The sequence below is a fragment of the Gambusia affinis genome, linkage group LG02 (assembly GCF_019740435.1).
Source record: "Gambusia affinis linkage group LG02, SWU_Gaff_1.0, whole genome shotgun sequence".
NCBI classification, from domain to species: Eukaryota; Metazoa; Chordata; class Actinopteri; order Cyprinodontiformes; family Poeciliidae; genus Gambusia; species Gambusia affinis.
In genome coordinates, this window is record NC_057869.1 from 15,757,822 (window position 1) to 15,778,095 (window position 20,274).

The 20,274-nt window shown below is 37.1% G+C and overlaps 1 protein-coding gene across 2 annotated transcripts; it reads left to right on the forward strand.

The window, feature by feature from the left end:
- Nucleotides 1-934: 934 nt before the first annotated feature.
- ap1g1 (adaptor related protein complex 1 subunit gamma 1) lies at nucleotides 935-19,002 on the forward strand. 2 transcript variants are annotated; one of them, XM_044138873.1, is made up of 24 exons: nucleotides 935-1,066; nucleotides 6,109-6,312; nucleotides 6,419-6,543; nucleotides 6,807-6,948; nucleotides 7,074-7,170; nucleotides 8,892-8,968; nucleotides 9,357-9,365; nucleotides 10,773-10,868; nucleotides 11,092-11,172; nucleotides 11,333-11,431; nucleotides 11,549-11,604; nucleotides 11,707-11,820; nucleotides 11,910-12,050; nucleotides 12,368-12,422; nucleotides 12,498-12,620; nucleotides 12,744-12,833; nucleotides 12,916-13,040; nucleotides 13,823-13,927; nucleotides 14,439-14,580; nucleotides 14,800-14,926; nucleotides 15,233-15,337; nucleotides 15,510-15,670; nucleotides 16,500-16,598; nucleotides 16,776-19,002. In XM_044138873.1, exons 2-24 carry the CDS (start codon nucleotides 6,112-6,114, stop codon nucleotides 16,875-16,877), a joined length of 2,472 nt encoding a protein of 823 aa, XP_043994808.1. In that variant the 5' UTR covers nucleotides 935-1,066; nucleotides 6,109-6,111; the 3' UTR covers nucleotides 16,878-19,002. The 2 variants fall into 2 exon arrangements, with proteins under 2 accessions (XP_043994808.1, XP_043994816.1); XM_044138881.1 differs by lacking the exon at nucleotides 9,357-9,365.
- The last annotated feature ends 1,272 nt before the right edge of the window (nucleotides 19,003-20,274 follow it).

Below are 20,274 nucleotides of genomic sequence, written 5' to 3' on the forward strand. Positions count from 1 at the left end.
CATATTCACCCTGTCAATACTGTGAATAATATCAGGAATTGCCCTGATTATCATGTTTTCTAAAATGATATTCAGAAAGTTACAAAAGGGAATTTTAATAAATGGTTCATGGAGCCATTTTCACATGTATTGCTTTGAACGGATATTTAATGAGTAAATTTTCTCTGTTGCCTTTTTTGTGCTTTTTTGCCATCAAGTCAACGTTAGGATATGTAAAATAGAATAGGAAGTGTGTTTATTGACTTACATTTTTAAAAAGTTTAAAAATATAAACATCTATCTATCTATCTATCTATCTATCTATCTATCTATCTATCTATCTATCTATCTATCTATCTATCTATCTATCTATCTATCTATCTATCTATCTATCTATCTATCTATCTATCTATCTATCTATCTATCTATCTATCTATCTATCTATCTATCATTAATAATTTCTCCTAAAAGGACTGATTTTGGAGATTTGTCAAATTTTGACTGTATTAAGGTTTTTCTAAATGTTCCTGGTGTTATTTTAGGTTAAAAACAGTTATTTAATATCTAAAATTTATAGCAATCATCAATTCTTAAAGTCAAGTTAAGTTTTTTTGTGTAGCACATTTCAGCAACAAGGCAGTTCAAAGTGTTTTACATGATAAAAACACAATACAGTCAACAAACAAAAATGAAACGACACTTTATAGTGGCGAAATAAGAACATAGTCAATCTATACTCCGGTTATTACTTAAAAGCAGCTCTAGTCAACTTTTTAGCCTTGTTCAGTGTTTCAGTATTTTTGTAGTTTTATGGAAGTGGTCACTTTAAACTTTAAATACATACATTGTTTTAATTGTCATTTATTAAATTCTAAATGCCAAAATCGGAACTTTGAAGTGCTGCAGTTGATTATATGCCACTGCCACCTGCTCTACTCACTTCTTTGACCAACCTCTGTCAGCGTAATCCTCCGCCTGCAGTAGATGTGCTGAGGCTAGAGTAGCCACCATTTTGCATGTCTAGTGTGTTCCTCCCTCCATTGCTAATAGAGACGATTCCAGTTCTTTTCTGGCATCATTACGGCTCGTAAGTACATTTAGAAAGTACCATGTTGTCACAAATATGTGGAAGTGCCTCTGCTTATACTTAAATACGAGTGCTTTTGATTGTACTTGCGATGTCAACTGACAGTTAGGCGCAGCATAGGAAGTCGCAGCCCTCAGTGCACCGGGGTTGTGCCTGTCAGCAGCTAAGTTGCTGGGCTAGGTATGTGCACTGCTGTGGTGTGACTACTGACTAAGTCATACAAGTCGTAACAACTTAAAATGGTTGGATATAGTGTTTATTCTCCTGATAAGTAAGAAAAACCCTAGGTCGTCTTTTAATTTCAACGGCAACTGGTATATTTGACAGAGAAATGTCAGTGAGCTAGCTAACGCTAAGAAGGCCTAAACTGCATCATGTTCAGATCAATCGGTAATTAGAGGGGGGCTTAAGGGACCCCGGTCCTGTTTTCCATTCGTCTGATGTAATGCTGTCAATAGAAACATTAGTTTAAGGAGACTTTTTCTGTCACGGTGAAATTGTGATGTCAAACCGATACCTTGTCCTTTCAAGTTCCCTAATATATCAGGGTTAGCTCGCTGTTAGCTACTTCTTCTCAGGTGTGCTTTCCTTCTGTAACTTAAGACATTGTTCCATGTGCTTGGGAAAGACTTTTAATACCTTTAGACGACGTGTCAAATAAATCACCCCTAAGCAAAGGTTGCATTTGGGGAAATCCAGGAAGCTATCGGCAGCTTTCCTAATGTGCTGACGACGTGGACGTGGATTTACTAAAGTTTTAAGAGAGGCTCTCCTGGAGTTGACATTGTATCGATTTAATAGACTATTATCATATAGGCTTTTACTTTACACACAGTGGTCTTGTTGGTGTAAATTGTTGCACAAAGTATGTTATTGTTGAGGAAGTCAGCTGGAAGTAGGAAGTGAGCTAAACACGGTGACGTTCAGCAGGTGTACATGGGCTTTTCAGGAGTGCCTCACCTCTTGACATCTACGCACTTTTACAGTCATTTCTATGTACTTGTAAAGCAATTGTTTTTTTTCTACAATTTAATATAGAGTAGAAAATGATGTTGAAATTGTCATTTTGTATACAGAGTCGAGTAAAACAACCAAATATGTATGCAAAAAATAATTAGCCGGTGATTATGCTGTAATTAGGACAACCAGATAAAGTACTTCTTTCAATGGAGTATTGGTTGTTTGCATTTCTGTTTCTGTTTTTTTTTTTTTTTTTTTAACACAAACTGCAGCGAAAAGTAACATTTCATTTTGCCCACTATTCACCTTGTCTGTGTTTTAACTCTACCAGCTTCCTACAACTTTAGTGTTCCATTTTTGCCTGTGATTTAATTGATGCTCTCATTGGTAATGTAGACTTTAAACGATGCATAGCAGCCTAATTGGATTTAAAGTAGACAACCACGCCTCAATCCCCAAAAGAAAAAGACACCAGACCCTATGGCAACATGCAAAATAGAAACGTAGTCTCCATGAGGAGGAGAGGCTGCTTCTTCCTCAGGTTGCAGCTACATTCAGCTTTTTCCAGTGCAAATGTTTTTCAGCATTAACATGTTTTAACGTATTGTTTTTAAAAGACAGTTTGATTATGACTTTTGTGAGCAATTCTGGGATTAAATCCTTTTTCTCTTGACACAAATGACAGAGTTGTGAGTGCTGTAGAAGTCTGTGTGTCTGTGTAGAAGTGCACCAACAGGAAAAACACTTCTATTGTTATTTGTGTATTATGTCATGAATTTGTTTACTTTGCACATGTTGAGCTGATCACAAAGGCTTGATCACATTTTCTTCTTTATCTAAAAAAAAAAAAAAAAAAGTCCAGATGAACCATCTCTTGCAACACATTCCTGTTATGTTTCATCAACTGCATTTGGTGATTTTTATATAAAACCATATAAATGGTGCCTGATGTCTGAGTTTATATTTGATGTGAGTCAGTAAGTCAATTACTTTGTGGTAAATGGGAGTAGAGTTAATTTTTTAAATTGTTGCTGGTTATGAGATGCTAAAAAAAATGTCCTCTGAACTGCCTCTAGTTCAGATGTACTTCTTCCTGTACTATCAGGAAGAATGATTTGTTTTTAGTATAAATATGTATATTGTAGGGTTTTGCATTTGGACTTTTGGATTGCTTTGTCCCTGATAAATGTGTGTTGGTGTGTTATCTTTCATAACATGACCCAAAATGCTGATTTGGGTTGTGTTTTTTTTAAGTTATGAATGAAAGCTTTTAAGGAAGACGAATCTGTAGGCTTTGACGTTTCTGTTTGTGATTTTCTTGTTTTAGTGCAAAGTGCTAGAAGTCTTCTGTTCTCCCTGATTATCACTTCATACATTTTTTTAGGAATAAGTAAACACCTTTGTCTTTCATAGCCATCTGATGTTGTTTTTCCCCCGAACTCGACTCCCTGTTACATGGCAGTTACAGAAAATGGCAGTAATGGGTTGGTTTTTTTTTCCACACAAAAAAAGAAGAAAAATAGATGTTGATTGTAGTAAATTATATTGTTGCTCTGCAAAAACATGGTACTGTAATTCAATCAGCTCCCGGCAGTAGCTGGATTTACCTTTTGTGTTCATTATAAGCACAGCAAGAGATGCTTTATCATGATTCATGGAGCCCAACACTGAGTCCATTCAGCTCAGGTAATTTAAATGGTGTTAGAACAGACTAGCTCCCTGGCTTTATTAAAGTGTGGCCTTGGCTGCCCACCCTCTCTGTTCATGTTTGATCAAAGTGAATTCTTTGAATAGCAGCTGCAACACGCCACTTTTTTTTTTTTTTTTTTGTCCAACAAAGGACCTTCCCTTTCTCCCTCGGTCCGGATCCTTCTTTCTCTGTCAGCTGCTACCATAACGAAGAGGTCGATATGACCAAATCACAACTTGTGAGAAAATGTTGTAAGGCCGTTTTTCTTTTTTTTTTTGTCTTTTGGTTGCAAAATTAAAAAAGTTATCCAAATCTCACTGCTTAAGGAAATTGAAAATATCAACCTCATCTGGATATAACACGGAAATCTTCATTTTAGGCTTTTATTGCTGATGAATTCCTTCTGGACTTTACACTTCACTGCACAGGGAAGTCAATTACATTTGAAATTGAGATTGAATGAAATTATTGTGTGCCGTTTAGCGGTACGTTTATGATGGGTACATTTTATTTTTAGAGTGGTTCTTGCGTTTGCATGGCTGATGTTATGCAGAGACGGATGTTTTTATTGAAAAGAAACATCATTTTTAAAAAAACAAAATTTCAAGTAATTTGTATGATTATATAAGTACCGCAGAATATTGTGATGAAATAAAATCGACAGTGCCAATCCCAAGTGTCACCTGTATGTGCTGTAAAACATCTAAATTACTGCTTGAGATAATTTAGGCTGAGGGGAAAGATGACAAATCAAAAACTGATCATGAATATGCTAGAAACTAACCCATCTTTCATCTTCAACTGTCTGTTTGGTTTTATGTTTCAGTGAAAGTGTTGGCAGGCTGCTTTAATGTCCTTCCCAGTATTGCATGCTGTTTAGTAAAACTACTGAAATGATTTTACGTTAATTTGGTAGTTTAAAGTGATTTTCTGAAGGCCCTGTGGTGTTTGTGAAAAAGCGTTGTTCCTTTTTAACAAACATCCTCTCCATTTCATGAAACCACAGGTAAAAATTCATGTGACTTTTCGCCTTCATTATGTGACTGTATTCTTCCTGATAAAAGGCTTTAATGACAAACGGAGACAAAATGTACAAGTTAGAGGGCTGCAGTAATGATCCTTTTAGTTTAATAATACACTACTGAAATTTCTGGTTGGAAATTAAACAACAAAGAAATCTTTTTATAATTTTTTTTTTTTAAGAACAGCATACAGAAGTTGGTTTTCTTATTCGATTGTTACCTCTGCTATCCTGCTCTCTGTCTGTGGTTCTGTGATGGACTGTATTCAGGCATGATTAGCATGCTGTTGATATTCAAACATAAGGCCCCGCGGCTCCTTCTTTTAAAGTTATGTCGGGGTGCACTGAGCTCTGGACATGCTTTATGTACAAATTGCTTCCAACTCTTATCACAAGGTGGCATTTTATGTTTTACTTTTTCCAGTTTAGCTCAAACTCAGCTGCTTTTGCATCAACTACACCAGTTTTGTGATCAGCTGAAGCGTGAAGGAAGCAGACAAGTTCCTATAAATTAATATTCTGCACAGCTTTCAATGTGACGTGAGTAGTTAGACCTGCTGTAATGAGTCTACAGGTGTTGGTCTGCTTGTGAATCATATTGACCCGAGCTGCAGTTGTCGTTTTTATTATTATATTTTAATGTCGCAAGTACGTGAAATCTTCCGTTTTGGGTTTTATTGACATTTTGAAGAGGATTACCATTTATCTCTAGAGCTACGCTTCCAGACTTTGAACTGATTAGAAGATTTTGGATGAAGAAAGTACAGATATCTGATTTCTGTATCGCAAGTGATTTATTTTGGAAAAAAGTGCTTGTGCAGCTTTCACACTTTTTTTGTTGTTGCTTTTTTTCCTGTTGTATCTTATTTTCATACATTTTAATGTTTTGTATTTAGTGCAAAATTTCTTTTCACGACAAAGCATGTTGCCTTCATAAATATTTTAAGCTTTGTGCTTGTGTGCTCCTAGTAGCTTCTCTGTGGAGGGAATTAAATTTCACTCGTTCTTCTCGCCTGTTTCTGCTCTTAATTCTGCTGAGGAGTTCAGCGTCCTAAAATCAACACGCAATTTATGCAAACAAAACTGAACCAAACACAAAATTGTTCTCACTTTGAATGAACTTCAGGCGAAGAAGGTGATTTCGTTCCAACAAAAAATTATAAATTCTTTTACTTTTTACAACTTTGTTTGGTAGTTTTAGTGAGTAATCTTAGTTTATGCAACTCCACTTTTAATCTGTATTATATAGTAGGTGTTTTAAGTAATTAATGGTTGCTGTTTGTTATTTTGTAGAGGACTGATTCCTGTTTTCATCATGATGTGGTCTCGTGTCTGTAGGTAACACCCTTTTCAATCTTCTGTGTTTTCCAGAGAATGCCAGCTCCGATCAGACTGCGGGAGCTGATCCGGACCATCCGGACGGCACGAACCCAGGCAGAGGAGCGAGAGATGATCCAGAAAGAGTGTGCTGCTATCCGCTCGTCTTTCAGAGAGGAAGACAACACATACCGTTGCAGAAATGTGGCAAAGTTACTTTATATGCACATGTTGGGCTACCCAGCCCACTTTGGGCAGGTATGTGTGTCTGACTAATAGGATTAAATCTCGTTTGATTTCCAGTGAACAAGATGTTTCAGAGATAATAACCTGAGAGTATTGTGACTCTTTATCTTGTTTCTAGCTGGAGTGCCTGAAGCTGATTGCGTCCCAAAAGTTCACTGACAAACGGATAGGTTATTTGGGAGCTATGCTTCTTCTGGACGAGAGACAGGATGTTCATTTACTAATGACAAATTGCATTAAAAAGTAAGTGAAACTCAAACTACACACAGCTGTGTGAAGTGGTGATTTAGATAAAAACTCAGATCTTGAGTTGTTTACTACTGAAACGTGAAACAACATCATAAGCTGTTCTCTCTGTTGGAGAGATTTTGCTTCTTCTTTGCTAAATCATAATCTTCCTAATGTGCTGTAACCTCATGTGGCTGTCTGTATTACAATATTTAGAACGGTTCCATTTTATTCTACTGTGTTTCCACGGCTAATGTGACTCATTTCTTCCACACCAGTGATTTGAATCACAGCACACAGTACGTCCAAGGCCTGGCTTTGTGCACTTTAGGCTGCATGGGGTCCTCAGAAATGTGTCGTGACCTGGCGGGGGAGGTAGAGAAGCTGCTTAAAACATCCAACTCATACTTGAGGAAAAAGGTAAGCTTCACTTTGTTTAATTTTCAGATATAAAAGCACAAAAATCAGAGGTTTGGAGATGAACCGTAAAGATGGCGTGGAATAAGAAACGATGCTCAACCATCTCTTATTTCAATCTTTAACAGGCAGCATTGTGTGCAGTCCATGTCATCAGGAAGGTCCCAGAGCTCATGGAAATGTTTCTTCCAGCCACAAAAAACCTGCTGAGTGAGAAGAACCACGGTAAGTGGAAACTGAACGTCGGGGGCCAATTGACGGCCACCTGGGAAACGGGGTTATCCCACAGAAATGCAGAATCCGTCCAGTTTCCTTCGACTCACAGTACCACGTTGAGTACAACTAACTTCTTGTCGCGGCCTTTGCAGAGGACATTGGAACTATTGACCTGCTAAACACTTAGGTTTGTGTGCAGCCCATTGTATGGAGCACAGGACAAATAAGATAAAATAATACAACGTCTCTGTTGGACAGTTTTCTTTTCGATGAAATGGCCATAAAATAAGACAATGGTGCATTTAATTATTGCTGCAGTTGTTCACTCTTGGCCCTTTGAAGAGCTGTTTTTAAATGGCCACAGGCTCTCTAATGAAGATTTTATGGCATCAGTAAGTTGACAGGAGGGGAAGGTGTGCAGTAAATGTCCCAGGGAGGGGAGCTGAACTGAAGGCAGCTGCGTAGAAAGATACGTCTGTACTGGTCCAAGCGGCGCTGCCCACAGTTTAAGAAGCCATACCGTTTAGCACTGATGTTTACGCAAAGCATTACCTTGTGTTGGTTCTGTTCTGTGCGCTGAACTCAAAGGATTCTGACTTTTTGCTTAAATACTGAGTCACTGATGTCGTGTTTAGCTAGATTGGTCTTTTATTTGAAATTCTCCTGGTGCCAAATCTCATTTTTCTAATTAGTATATTGGAACTGCATCTTCGTCTCAAATTGTGACGTTAGCAACTTGTGCAGCAGTAATATTTAAACCATCAGCATCCTGCTGATTAAGCCAAGCAGGGAATCACAAACTTTTTACGTCTGAAATTTGAATTACTCTTGAAACCTGATTAATTGTTTAAACTCTAATATGTACCACTTTATTTGCTTATAACTGTCCCTTAAATGAGATGATCCTAGAAATGTAGAAATTTAATGCTCTTCTGCTCTTATCCTCATAAATTACAATAACATAAAAAAATATATTTCAGTAACTCAGTTAAAGTGAAACCCCTGTATAGATTTGTTGCATGGTGGGTGAAATTATTTCGCTTGTTTATTGCTGATAGTTTTGATGAGTACGCCTTGCAGCTAATAAAAATTTTATGCAGTTTCTGAGAAGTTGGAGTATTACATAAAACATATAGATTCCTTGTACTGTACAGTATATTTTCAGCCTCCTCTGTAGAGGAGGTAAGGAACACAAGTTAAAATCACAGGTTTGAACTTGTTTCAAGTTGTCTTCAAGGTCCTCCATCGGTTTTCTGTGAGGTTTAAGTCAGGAGAGTGATACAGTGGTCATAAAGGCAGGTATTAGTATTTCTGGCAGTGCTGGAGAAGGAATTGCTGCAAGGTTAACATCTCTTGAATATTGTTTAGTGTTTTTTATTCTTTCCGATGCATGTAAATAGTAGCAGAGTGGCGACCTTCTACTGTTTGGTGGCCGTCGTTAACACTTACTGCTGTGGAGGACTTATTTTGCCTTGTAAATTCAGAGATGCAATGAGTGACCTTGTGAATTACAGCAATATTATGTTGCTCTATGTGCTGCAGTGTAAAATGACAGAGACAGACTTTCACAGGTGCAGCCAATAAAGCTAGTTAGGAGAATGAAACTGATTATAACTGGTGCAATGCATTTACTGCAGTGTGGCAGTAAATGCATTTTTATCACAAATGTTAATGAGCAATTTGTAGATTTACGTGTAAATGAAAATCACCTGCCCCTTCTGTCCTCTCAGGTGTTCTGCATACGTCTGTCGTCCTTCTTACTGAGATGTGTGAAAGAAGTCCTGATATGCTGACCCACTTCAGAAAGGTACGGACTGAACGCACAAAAACAGTCATGCAACTTCTGGCACATTTGTTTGAAACTCATGTCACATTTCATTCTCCTTCAGTTTCACATTAAATTTTTTTAGGTCTTAGATCAGCAGATATGTTAAACCAGATTATAATACGGGTCTTCTCCTAGTTTCAAATAATCTTTAATCTCCTCCCACTGTCTTTCCCCCCTGTTGTTTCTCGACTGCTGCTATTCCTCTCCTATACGAGTGTAACAAACTAGGCCACCGCGTCTCATGCTCATATTCTGAACATTATCTGAAGCTCTCTGAAAGTGAATGATTTTCCAGTTTCCCCTCCCTAACATCTACTTCATATTTTTTCTGTCATTTGTCTTCGTTACAATTCCTGCATTGTGTTAGAATGAGAAGGTAAGAGTACATTCTGATCTCATAGCTGGTGCATGCTGTTAATAGTTATCACTCCTCACGGTCACCTCACACGTACCCAGATTTGTGTTCAGTAATGTCATGTCTTGTTTTCAGTTAGATTTTTGGTTTCTTTATATTGTACAGTGATCATTACTATGTCAGTGTTTTTAAATATTATACTAAACTGTTTTTGATCCATTCGTCAGAAGCATTTCTCACTAATTTTAATGTGCAACTCGTTTAATCACAATTGTAAGAGAAATTGGCACAATTGGTGGTTTATGGTTGATGGTCACAAGTCGCACTAGAGACAAGATTGAAACATTTTCTTCTATATGATGGTAGTTGCATTCGCCCTGTATGCAGACATATTAATGGGATGTCATTTTATGTCTGGCCCTATTGTGAAGTGTTCTTGTCTGATATGAGCAACATTTTTATTTACGTTCTGTAAGCCTCGTCTTGTATTTGCTTACACATTTTAATCTAAAAGGCTTATGTGTTTCTTTCTTTTTGGTTTAAGACTACAAAAACCTGAAATATCGTTTTATCAGATTTTTTTTTAGTTTTTATGCCAAACTGCTCCACTACAATGTTTTAGAAATTACTAACATAGAAAACTACTTTTCATTTGTTTTCCAATGTTTAATAAGTAGTTTTTGCACAGTGTAAAAAAGTTAACTTTTTCCCCTTTAATAGTCAAATACTTGAACCCAACATTATTTTTTACTGTCTGTGCCTAAATTTGATATTTTGCTCCTTTGACAATTTGTATCCATTCCTTGCCATTTTTCTTCCAACCTACTTCCATTTTGTATCCATGCATCTTCTTATTAAATATTAGCAGATTTTTCTATCTACTTTGGTATTTGTATTAAATCCTGGAGTTAAATAATCATTAAAAGTGCAAATCTCACTTATAATTAAGTCAGATGAATTTTATATTATGAACACTTGCATTTGCATTTCCCCCGTTGGTTATGGTTCTTATGACAGTATGGATCCGTTTTTTGTTATGCGATCAAACTAAAATGACCCAACACAATATCCTGCTGCTAGATATTAATTTCTAGAATCTCAACATTACATTTTATTCAAGAATACAGAGAGTTTAGATAATTATTTTAAATATTTTGGTTTTCTAAGAGGCTACTCACTTTGAAAAGACCAGTTTTTTTTTATTTCACACCCCTACAATTTAGATTTTTCCACAAATGTTTTAATACATTTTCTTCACTATAGTTAACAGAAACCCCAACACTGTTTCGCTCCCTACATTTGAATATTTGTCACTTAATAATTAATAAGTTAGTTTATAAACATTGTTTAGGTCTGGGATCTGTGCATAATATTGTGATCTCTCCTCTTTTTATTTCTTCTGTTGTTGGTATTTGTTTTTTTTTATAGCTGGTTCCACAGTTGGTGAGAATCCTCAAGAACCTAATAATGTCTGGATATTCTCCTGAACATGATGTGTCGGGCATAAGCGACCCTTTCCTGCAGGTAAGTCTTCATTATTAAAACCGCAATTTGACTCATTTTTTATGTTGGTATGAACATACAAATGGAAATGAGTTTTCAGCACTTCTGCATATAATTTATACACACAGAAAAGGCCTTTTGTTTTAATTAAATAAGCCACCAAGATCTAAAATGGTTATAACATGTAGTCATCAAGCTCAGAGAAGTGAATTACTGTTATTACAGGATGTGGTTTTTTTCTTAGGTGCGGATATTGAGACTACTGAGAATTTTAGGCAAGAATGATGATGACTCCAGTGAAGCAATGAATGACATTCTCGCACAGGTTAGAATGAAAAGTATTAAGTGCATTGATATACAGTACAGACCAAAAGTTTGGACTCACTTTCTAATTAGAAGGTGTCTCCAAACTTTTGGTCTGTACTGTATTTAGTAATTTTAAAGGAGCATTGCTTAAATGTAACTCACCAATGATTGTTTTGCAGGTTGCAACAAACACAGAGACGAGTAAAAATGTAGGTAATGCAATCCTGTATGAGACTGTACTGACCATAATGGACATCAAGTCTGAAAGTGGACTGAGGGTGAGGGACTTTTTAAAATTTTTGTTTATTTTTGCTTTAAGGCAAATCTCTAATATTCCTTTAGTTCTTTCTGATTTTGCTCTTCTAAATGCTTGTTGTTTTTCCCCTTTCTTTCAGGTTTTGGCCATTAACATACTAGGTCGCTTCCTTCTTAACAATGACAAAAATATAAGGTAATTACTTCAATTACCAATCTTGATCTTTTATGAGTTGGATTAAATAAAGACGCAATTAAATCCCAGTTATTCAATTTAATTAAAAACTCCTTGTTCCAGATATGTGGCGTTGACGTCTCTACTAAAGACGGTACAAACAGATCACAATGCGGTGCAGAGGCATCGGAGCACCATTGTGGATTGTTTAAAAGATCTGGACGTCTCCATTAAGAGGTCACTCGCACATCATGCATTTCTTCTACTTCTTTTCCACTTGTCGTCTCATGCACTTGTTTTTGACGCGTTGCTCTGTTACGGTGTAGACGTGCGATGGAGCTGAGTTTTGCCCTGGTGAACGGCAACAACATCAGAGGCATGATGAAGGAGCTGCTCTACTTCCTGGACTCCTGTGACCCAGAATTCAAGGCAGACTGTGCATCAGGAGTGTTTCTAGCTGCTGAGAAGTAAGGCCAAACATTCTCCATGCACTCAGATACTGTAGAATGATTTCAATGTCTCACTCCCTCCTGGGCTGGGTCATTTCAGGCTTTTTTTTTTTTGTAAGCATTACAGAATGAAGTCACTATATGTTGCCCCCATCTGTAAAGTTTCCACATTCTAGAAATATAGAATGCTGTATGATGATAAAATGAGTGATCCATCGTCTGACAGATCTTGCTGATACCATTTGCTTTCTGACAGCATTTGTCTTCCTGTATCCGCAGTGTTGGATAACTTTTTCCATTTATTTTACAAATCTTTTCATTCTTTTGTTTCACAGATATGCTCCTTCGAAAAGATGGCACATAGACACCATTATGAGAGTACTCACAACGGTGCGTATGCTACAATCCTTAAAGTAATGGCTACAAGCAGTCTAGTTTGAGTTTGTCTTTGCGTCACCGTTTTAGGCAGGGAGCTACGTGCGAGACGACTCTGTCCCCAACCTGATCCAGCTCATCACAAACTCTGTGGAGATGCATGCGTATACAGTTCAGAGACTTTACAAAGCACTGCTGGACGACATTTCACAGGTCAGAGAAGCTCTGGTTTGATCTAACACTAAGCGTAAGCTGTGAGTGTAATTGATATTTTACATTTCAAACCATGTTAAGTATCCACAATAAACTGTGTGGCGTTTTCTGTCTGTCTTCCAGCAACCTCTTGTGCAGGTTGCATCGTGGTGCATAGGAGAATATGGAGACCTCCTGGTGTCAGGGCAGTGTGAGGAAGAGGAGCCCATCCAGGTATTTTTGGAGAAATCCTTTCTAGACATGAAACAGAATATTGATTGAGTGACTACACTGGTGAACGTTGTGGTTTCCTCAGGTGACTGAGGATGAGGTTCTGGATGTATTGGAAGGTCTTCTGGTGTCCAATCTGTCCACGCCCGTGACCCGCGGCTATTCCCTCACCGCCATCATGAAGCTGTCGACTCGTTTCAGCAGCGTGAAGTGAGTGAATGTTTCCCTCCTTTGTTGTAATGCATTTATTTTCCACACAGTATCAGTTTTTCTGCAACAGTTTTGATATTTTATTACATTCAGCTTTCATATTGTAAGATTACGCATCATCTAAAAATATTTACTATTGGCCTCGGTGGATGGAGTCAACCGTGACTCAGTGTTGCACAGGGACAGGCGACTTTGTTTCACATGATTTATTTTGTCAAACAGATGTTCAAGATTAGTTGTATAAGTGAAGCCATATCCACTACAACTTTTAAGGAACTTTTTTCATAATCTTGACTTTAGATCATTTAAAAAAAATAATTAACACATTAACAAAGTGGTAGCCAGATTGCTGTAGGTTACTTAAACAAAAATAAATTTCCAGACTAAATTTCTAAATTGGAGCTTTCTGCTTATTCTTGTTTAAGTAACTTGACTCTGGTAAATATAATAAGGTATGAACATTTCATTCTTGAGAAGATGCAAAATTTTATTGGGGAAAAAAATACAATCTGCTGAAAATGAGTTTGGTTAAGGTTATAGTCAGAATTTTTTTTTTTTTTTTTTTGGTCCTAATCATCTTCCATAGTTTTTACCACAAATGATTGCAAGCCATTTTTTGTGTATCTTGTCCTGTTTTGCCCATATTTGGAGTCATAGTTAAGTAATAATTAAGTAGCACTGTAAGTTTTGGCTGTAATTTGGCTTTACTCTTTATAACAGGTGTCTGCTTTCTTCCATGTGACATTCTAATCATTTTTTAAAAATTCTCTTTGTGTTTTTAGCCGAATCAAAAAAGTGGTTTCAATATACGGGAGTAGCATTGATGTGGAGCTTCAGCAGAGAGCCGTGGAGTACAACGCACTTTTCAAGAAATACGACCACATGAGGTGAAGCTTCCTAATGTTTAACAAAATAAAAAAGTAGAACATCCATGTTCAAGGTTTCTGAAGATTTAGAGATTTTGATTTATTCATTCCAATTTAAGGCTATAAAACTTTAAATACTTGTATATATTTTTATACTGGTTAGGTATTAAATTATGTCATGTCTGAAATTTGCATCACAAAGCAATCATTCGTTTGCTTTGTGATTTATAGCTTTGGTTAAAAATTATATGTTCAGGAAAATATAAACAAAGAATATTTTTATATCAGTGCATTACCTCTTCCATTATCACTGAAAAGTCTAAATTTTTAAATGTTTGCCTTGAAAATGAATATTTTAACAATAGTCTTATATACATGTTGTTACTAATAATTATGAAGCTTACGACATAATTAAGTGTTGAAATCTGATGTAAAACCATTCCAGCCAGTTGAAAAACACAAATTAAAGAAGACAAAGGTAGATTGACCTTGTTTATGCTAATAAGCAAGATATATATATATTTCTTTATAGACCAGCTCTTCTTGAACGTATGCCCATTATGGAGAAGACGGCCTCTAATGGTCCCACAGAAATCGTACAGACAAACGGAGAGTCTGAGCCATCTACGGTGGAGGCAAAACATCCACCGCCTGTTACCCAACCAACAAACCAAGTGAGAATAATTTCAAAGAATATTTATTGTTGATAGGCAAGTTAAACACCTGGATCAATGCTTGACAGCCTTTGACTTTATGTTTTTCTTTTTTTCCTTGACTAAGATTTCAACTGAAACTGTTTCAATTTGTCTGTAACTTTTCATAGTGTTATTATTGGTTAATATACTAAATGATTACATGTATTGACCAAGTCTCCATGTTGTCTTTACTCTGAGGCTAATGATTTGTTAGACCTGCTGGGTGGAAATGATGTGGTGCCGGTAATCCAGACTACGATTCCCACAAAGCCTGCCTCAGCTGGAGGAGAGCTGCTTGACCTCCTGGGTGACCTCTCACTAAGTGGTACGACGCTCACCTTAAAGCTCTCTCTTAGTCTGTTTAAAGGAAAACAAACCACTTGGTGTAAATTTTTGTTTTATCATCAGTGCTAACTTGATCTTAAGATTCTTCTGGAGCTAACTTAACCTCACGTTTATTTGTTACCTTTTTTACTGTGTATAATAAATCTCTTGGATGTAGTGGACACTTGTTTTTAGAAGTAAAGGGTCAACTTGGACATTGATATATATTTTTTAAAAAAAGACTAGTCTATGAAAAATATTTTCTAAAACATCTAGAAAACCATATTTGATTATTTTACTTTCTCAGGTGGTCCGGCGCCTGCACCTCCTCCCTCAGTGCCCACTTCCCAGCCACCTTTCCTGCTGGATGGGCTCACTTCACAACCCCTGTTCAATGACATTGCAGCTGCAGGTAGGAGTGTTTTCCTTCCCTTAGCTATAAATATGCTGTAGTTTTTTTGTTTTTTTTTTTAAAGAAATCTGGTTATTATGAGGCTTTAGTTGGCATTTAGTTGTGGTGAGATTTTATTGCATTGGCAACTCTGATCTCATTGTAAAATAATTTCCATGAATTTCCTGCTTAGGTATTCCTTCCATGATTGCATACAACAAGAATGGTCTAAAAATAGACTTCACATTTGAGAGAGCTAACCCTAACCCAAACATCGCAGTCATCACCATCCATGCCACCAACTCAACAGAGGCTGAAATGACTGACTTTGTTTTTCAGGCTGCAGTACCAAAGGTAATCACACAGCAACATGAGCGACCTCTCACTCATTTACCGTTTTCTTTTTTTTTTAAAAAATGTCTTAATTTTTCTACAAAGATAACAAGCTATTTTACACAAATTTATATTTTAAAATCCCAAATTTGACTGAAAATTAAGATTTATGACAAATTCTAAGTGTCCAGCTGTTACATCTATGACATACAAAATAAGGAAAAGTTTTATAAACAGCATAGCGAAACTAGAAAGCTATTTCTTTTGTGTTTAAAAACAATGTCTGAATATTCTGCATGTAAATACGGGTTGGACAAAGCTGACCAATGAGTGGACATGAGCATAGCTTGCATTTACAGAACTCTCCCTGACAAACACACACACACACACACACACGCACACACACATCCAGTCAGCAGTGAAGGAAAGCACTTGTGACTGCTGAGAAGGTTAACAAAAAGCAAAAAATAAATTAATTAAAATTACGTTTTAACTAAAAGAAATGGACGTTAATGAATTATTAGTGTTAGTATTACAAGTATTGGACTTTTACCTTGGGTCTTATCATGTCACAAACTTTTTTTTTTTCTGTTTTTGCAGCATGTTAACAAACTAATATTTATAGATTTTTTAAAATGATGAGGAGATTGTTGGGGTTCTGTAGAACGTGCAGTAAATCCTCCTCATTGCTCTAAATTTTGGCTCAATTTTTAAAATGCATCAGTCGTTTGACCTCGACATCCATCTATTGGAGACACCTGATTAACTAAACTCGTCATTTTAAAGTGCTGAAGAGAGCATATATTTCCACTTGTATTGCTGTTTCATCTGAAACTGTTGTTTTCATCAGACATTCCAGCTGCAGCTCCTTTCCCCCAGCAGTAACGTCGTCCCAGCTCTCAACCAGGGAACTGTAACACAGGTCATCAGAGTTCTCAACCCACAGAAGGTGACTTTCTTTTCAAATCATCTCTTTGGATTTAAGTTTCATAGCAACACATCCATATATATATATATATATATATATATATATATATATATATATATATATATATATATATATATATACAACTTCCATGATTTTCAAAAGATTTCTGTTTTTACAATCAAAACCTTAAAATTTCAGCAACAACTACGAATGAGGATCAAACTGACCTACACCCACAAAGGCTCGGCCGTGCAGGACCTGGCAGAGGTTAATAATTTCCCCCCGCAGTCGTGGCAGTGATGACCGACTCCTGCTGCCTCCAAAAAGCCCCACCAAGGGAACTATGAAAACCTTTTTTTTTTTTTTTTTCTTCTCCCTCCTCCCACAATTTCACCTCCCACCCTTTCTTCCAATGGACCGCCCTGTGACATCACTGCAGATCGCGGCCCTCGAGTTGCATGGGAAGCAGCAGAGCATCAACCACAGGAGGATAGAGCAGATGTTACGAAGACCCTGTTGGCATTACAAGAGGAATTGGGGGAAAAAAAACATATCAATCATTGAACTTTCTCTTTTTGCTCTTAATTGATCTCTTAGTATGCTGATGTATTTTTCTCACACCTCTCCATCACCACACCCAGAAGGATTCATGTGCACCGTCCACTGTGGCACACTTTACCTCTGAAAAAGTGTTGCCCCCTTTGGGCTCTTTCTTTCTTTTTTTTTTTTTTAATCCTAAAATGCAGTTTGAGGCATTTGCTCCCTTGATTGGTAGGATTGGCTTTGCTTTCACAAACCATCATTCCTACGATGGCAGCAGGAAAAACTTTGAAAACGTTTCCTTTCTCCACACTGTCAACAATATAACTTCAGAGTTGTATCCATTCTGAATTACATTAATTTGCTAAGTGCATGTGTGCTGGGGTCACAATCACATCTGGACTTTAAGCTCCGAAAGGGGCGGGGGGTTTCTGATTCTGTTTGTAGACCACCTCATCCAACTCTGTGGCTGGGTTCAGAACATTTCCCCTCATCCAACACCTCATCTGTAGGGAATCGACAGCTTGTAGATCTGTACAAAACAGCAAGTTTGATGTACTGCAGTGAATACGTTATCGCTCTGAAACTTATCTGAAAACAAGTTGCGTTTGTGCTAGAGAGAGATCTGCATTTTAAACTTTTCCTGCATCTGTGTCATCAGTCGGGATTGCATTTTGACTTCTGTTTCTGATTTGTTTAACCTGACTGAACTTGGTCACCATGCTCACACATGTAAATGAAGCTTGTCATGAATGTAGTAACTTGCACTGAATGCTTTTCTTTCCCCTCTTCATTCTTCTTTCCAAGTCTTTTTTTTTTTTTTTTTTTTGTCGGGAATGCTCATCTTATCGGCACTGATTTTGTGAGTTGGTTTTGTTTCTGCAGTAATTATGCCTGATATCAAAGTGATGTGCCTTTCTGACTTAGCTGAGTTAAAAAAAAAAAAAAAGTGAGCATCGTCTGTCACTCTTGATGGATTTCAACTAAAATACCACTAACCTGAGCAACAATTTTAGTCCAGGAATTTGTAAATTGTAGTAAAATATTTCAAATTATATCTTGATTTTCTCAGATTTCTAATAAAAAAACAAGAGTCGATCATATTTAAATCCTATAATTAAAGCAAAGTTAATGGCAGCTAATGTGTGTAAACGTTGACAAGCTGGCATCGGTTATTTTTCAAATCCTGCCCAAAGTCCATCAAGCAACAGAGACTGAATTATTAGTCAGAGCCAACAAAACATTTTTTTGAAGCCGTCTTCACTCGTCAGAAGCATACCGCCATCGGGGATAGGAACCTTAATACCTCACACTGTTTTCTTTCTGTTAACTTTAGTGGCAGGACATCAGCAGCTTTTGTTTAGTCACCAAATGCAACAGAGGGGGAGAGTCTGCATGAAGAAAACTAACACCAGTCTGTGCATCTCATTACTGAACTCACAGCCTCACTATGATCCGCCGATACAACTCCTCTCACTATGCTTCACTATCTTTTAACTTCTGTGACCAAATCAGAGATATACTATTAGCTTTGGAAATATTTTTGAGCTCATGATATGTGTATATGGAGAAATCTTTTTCTGCTGAAAGTTTTTCTTCCGTTTGTTGATGAATGCTATTTTGGCTTTTTTTCTGTACATACTGAGGGCTTTTACAAATGTTTGTCTATTGTACTATCTTTCATCCTTTTTTTAGATATCATTTTCTAAACAAAATTCCAGCTACTCACAATGTACATTGTCTAAATAGATTTAGTCGGTCTATAATGAGACAAGTATGTATCATCACTCATTCATTGTAAAAGATTTATGACCTGCTTGTACATTGTATATAGTTGTAAAACAAAACCGCTGATCAGATTAAATAAAATCCACATAAAAGATTAGTTGGAAAGTATAATTGTATGCATATATGTACAAAAGTAATCTTAAAAGGATGCAGTGGAGCTTCATTTGATTTCCCGTGCAGTCCTGATTGGACTTCACGCCCTGGTGTCGTCTGGATGGTGGGTTACTAACGTGGCTTTAACACACACACCCCCTCTGAATGATGCATTGTACTACTGAGGAGCAGCAACTTGAGTTCTGCTCCCTCTCCCTTCGATCACTTCTCGCATCCACGGCCTCTTGCAGAGCGGCTCCCTTGCCAAGACGCATCTTTCATTTGGCCTTACATTCTCTCTTGATCTTCTCTTCAACCTACCTTTTGTTTTTGTGAAGCCCGTTTTAGTTTTGGTGTGTTCGCTCTCTCTTTCTTGCGCCATACACTACTACACACTACTACTGCCATGCCTGCATATTTTTTTTTCTCACCCATTTTTATATTTTAAAGTTCCCTTTATGGTCAATTGGTTTGCTTTTAACCTGCATGGTTTGACTTGTCACAATCCAAAATGATGCTGTAAAATCCACGTGAAAGCTCAACGTTTTTGTTATGTAAATCAATACAATGTTCCATTTCTTTTAGAGCTTTTTTTTTTAAAAGTTTTATTTAATCTGCTTCTGTTTAATGGAGGCAAACCAGATGAAGCATGTGCTACAAGGTTGTGAACACAAGGGGGAGCTGTGCAAAATGGAAGGCTGGCAGAGTGAGAGGACGTTTCATACACCTATTCCTGAATGTGTTTATTTCTTTTTGTGTGTGTGTAGTCTTATTCAAACTGTATGTTAATCATGCCTGATTAGTTCTTTCTATGAAGCTGTTAACATTTTACAAATGGAAGTGAGCCCAAAATTAAAGCCTCGGACACTATAACTGAGGAGGATGGAGACGAGCACCTGCCAGTGGTGTGGTCAGGTCTGTTTGTGTTTGTGTGAAGAAAATCATCTTTGAGAGAGCAGCGCGCTACCGGTCTTTTATCTGCATAGGACGTAATTCTTTTGGCTGCATTGTCAACTCCCAGCTTCTGAGCTGCATGTGAAGAACTGTAAATAAGGTCGTTTCTACTCTTGACATGAGACCACTTTTGCAAATGCAAGAAAAGTTTAAATGTTCAAGTCTCGCGCTCCCATCGTGGGGCGGCACGAATGTGCAATTAGAAACCATTCATCATGAGCTTACAACCTGGTTACTGTTTTATTTTTTGTTGTTGTTTTGTTTCACCTTAGGGGCAAAGAAAATGCAAACCCATCATCTGGATCCCTTGTGTGTGTGTGTT

What these genes read in the sequence shown, in the direction of transcription:
- ap1g1 (XM_044138873.1), top strand. Translation starts at nt 6,112, where the DNA reads ATGCCAGCTCCGATCAGACTGCGGGAGCTGATCCGGACCATCCGGACG. An exon ending in GCTGAGTGAGAAGAACCACG is followed by an intron (nt 7,171 to 8,891) that starts GTAAGTGGAAAC and finishes CTGTCCTCTCAG; the next exon opens with GTGTTCTGCATACGTCTGTC. An exon ending in TGAATGACATTCTCGCACAG is followed by an intron (nt 11,173 to 11,332) that starts GTTAGAATGAAA and finishes ATTGTTTTGCAG; the next exon opens with GTTGCAACAAACACAGAGAC.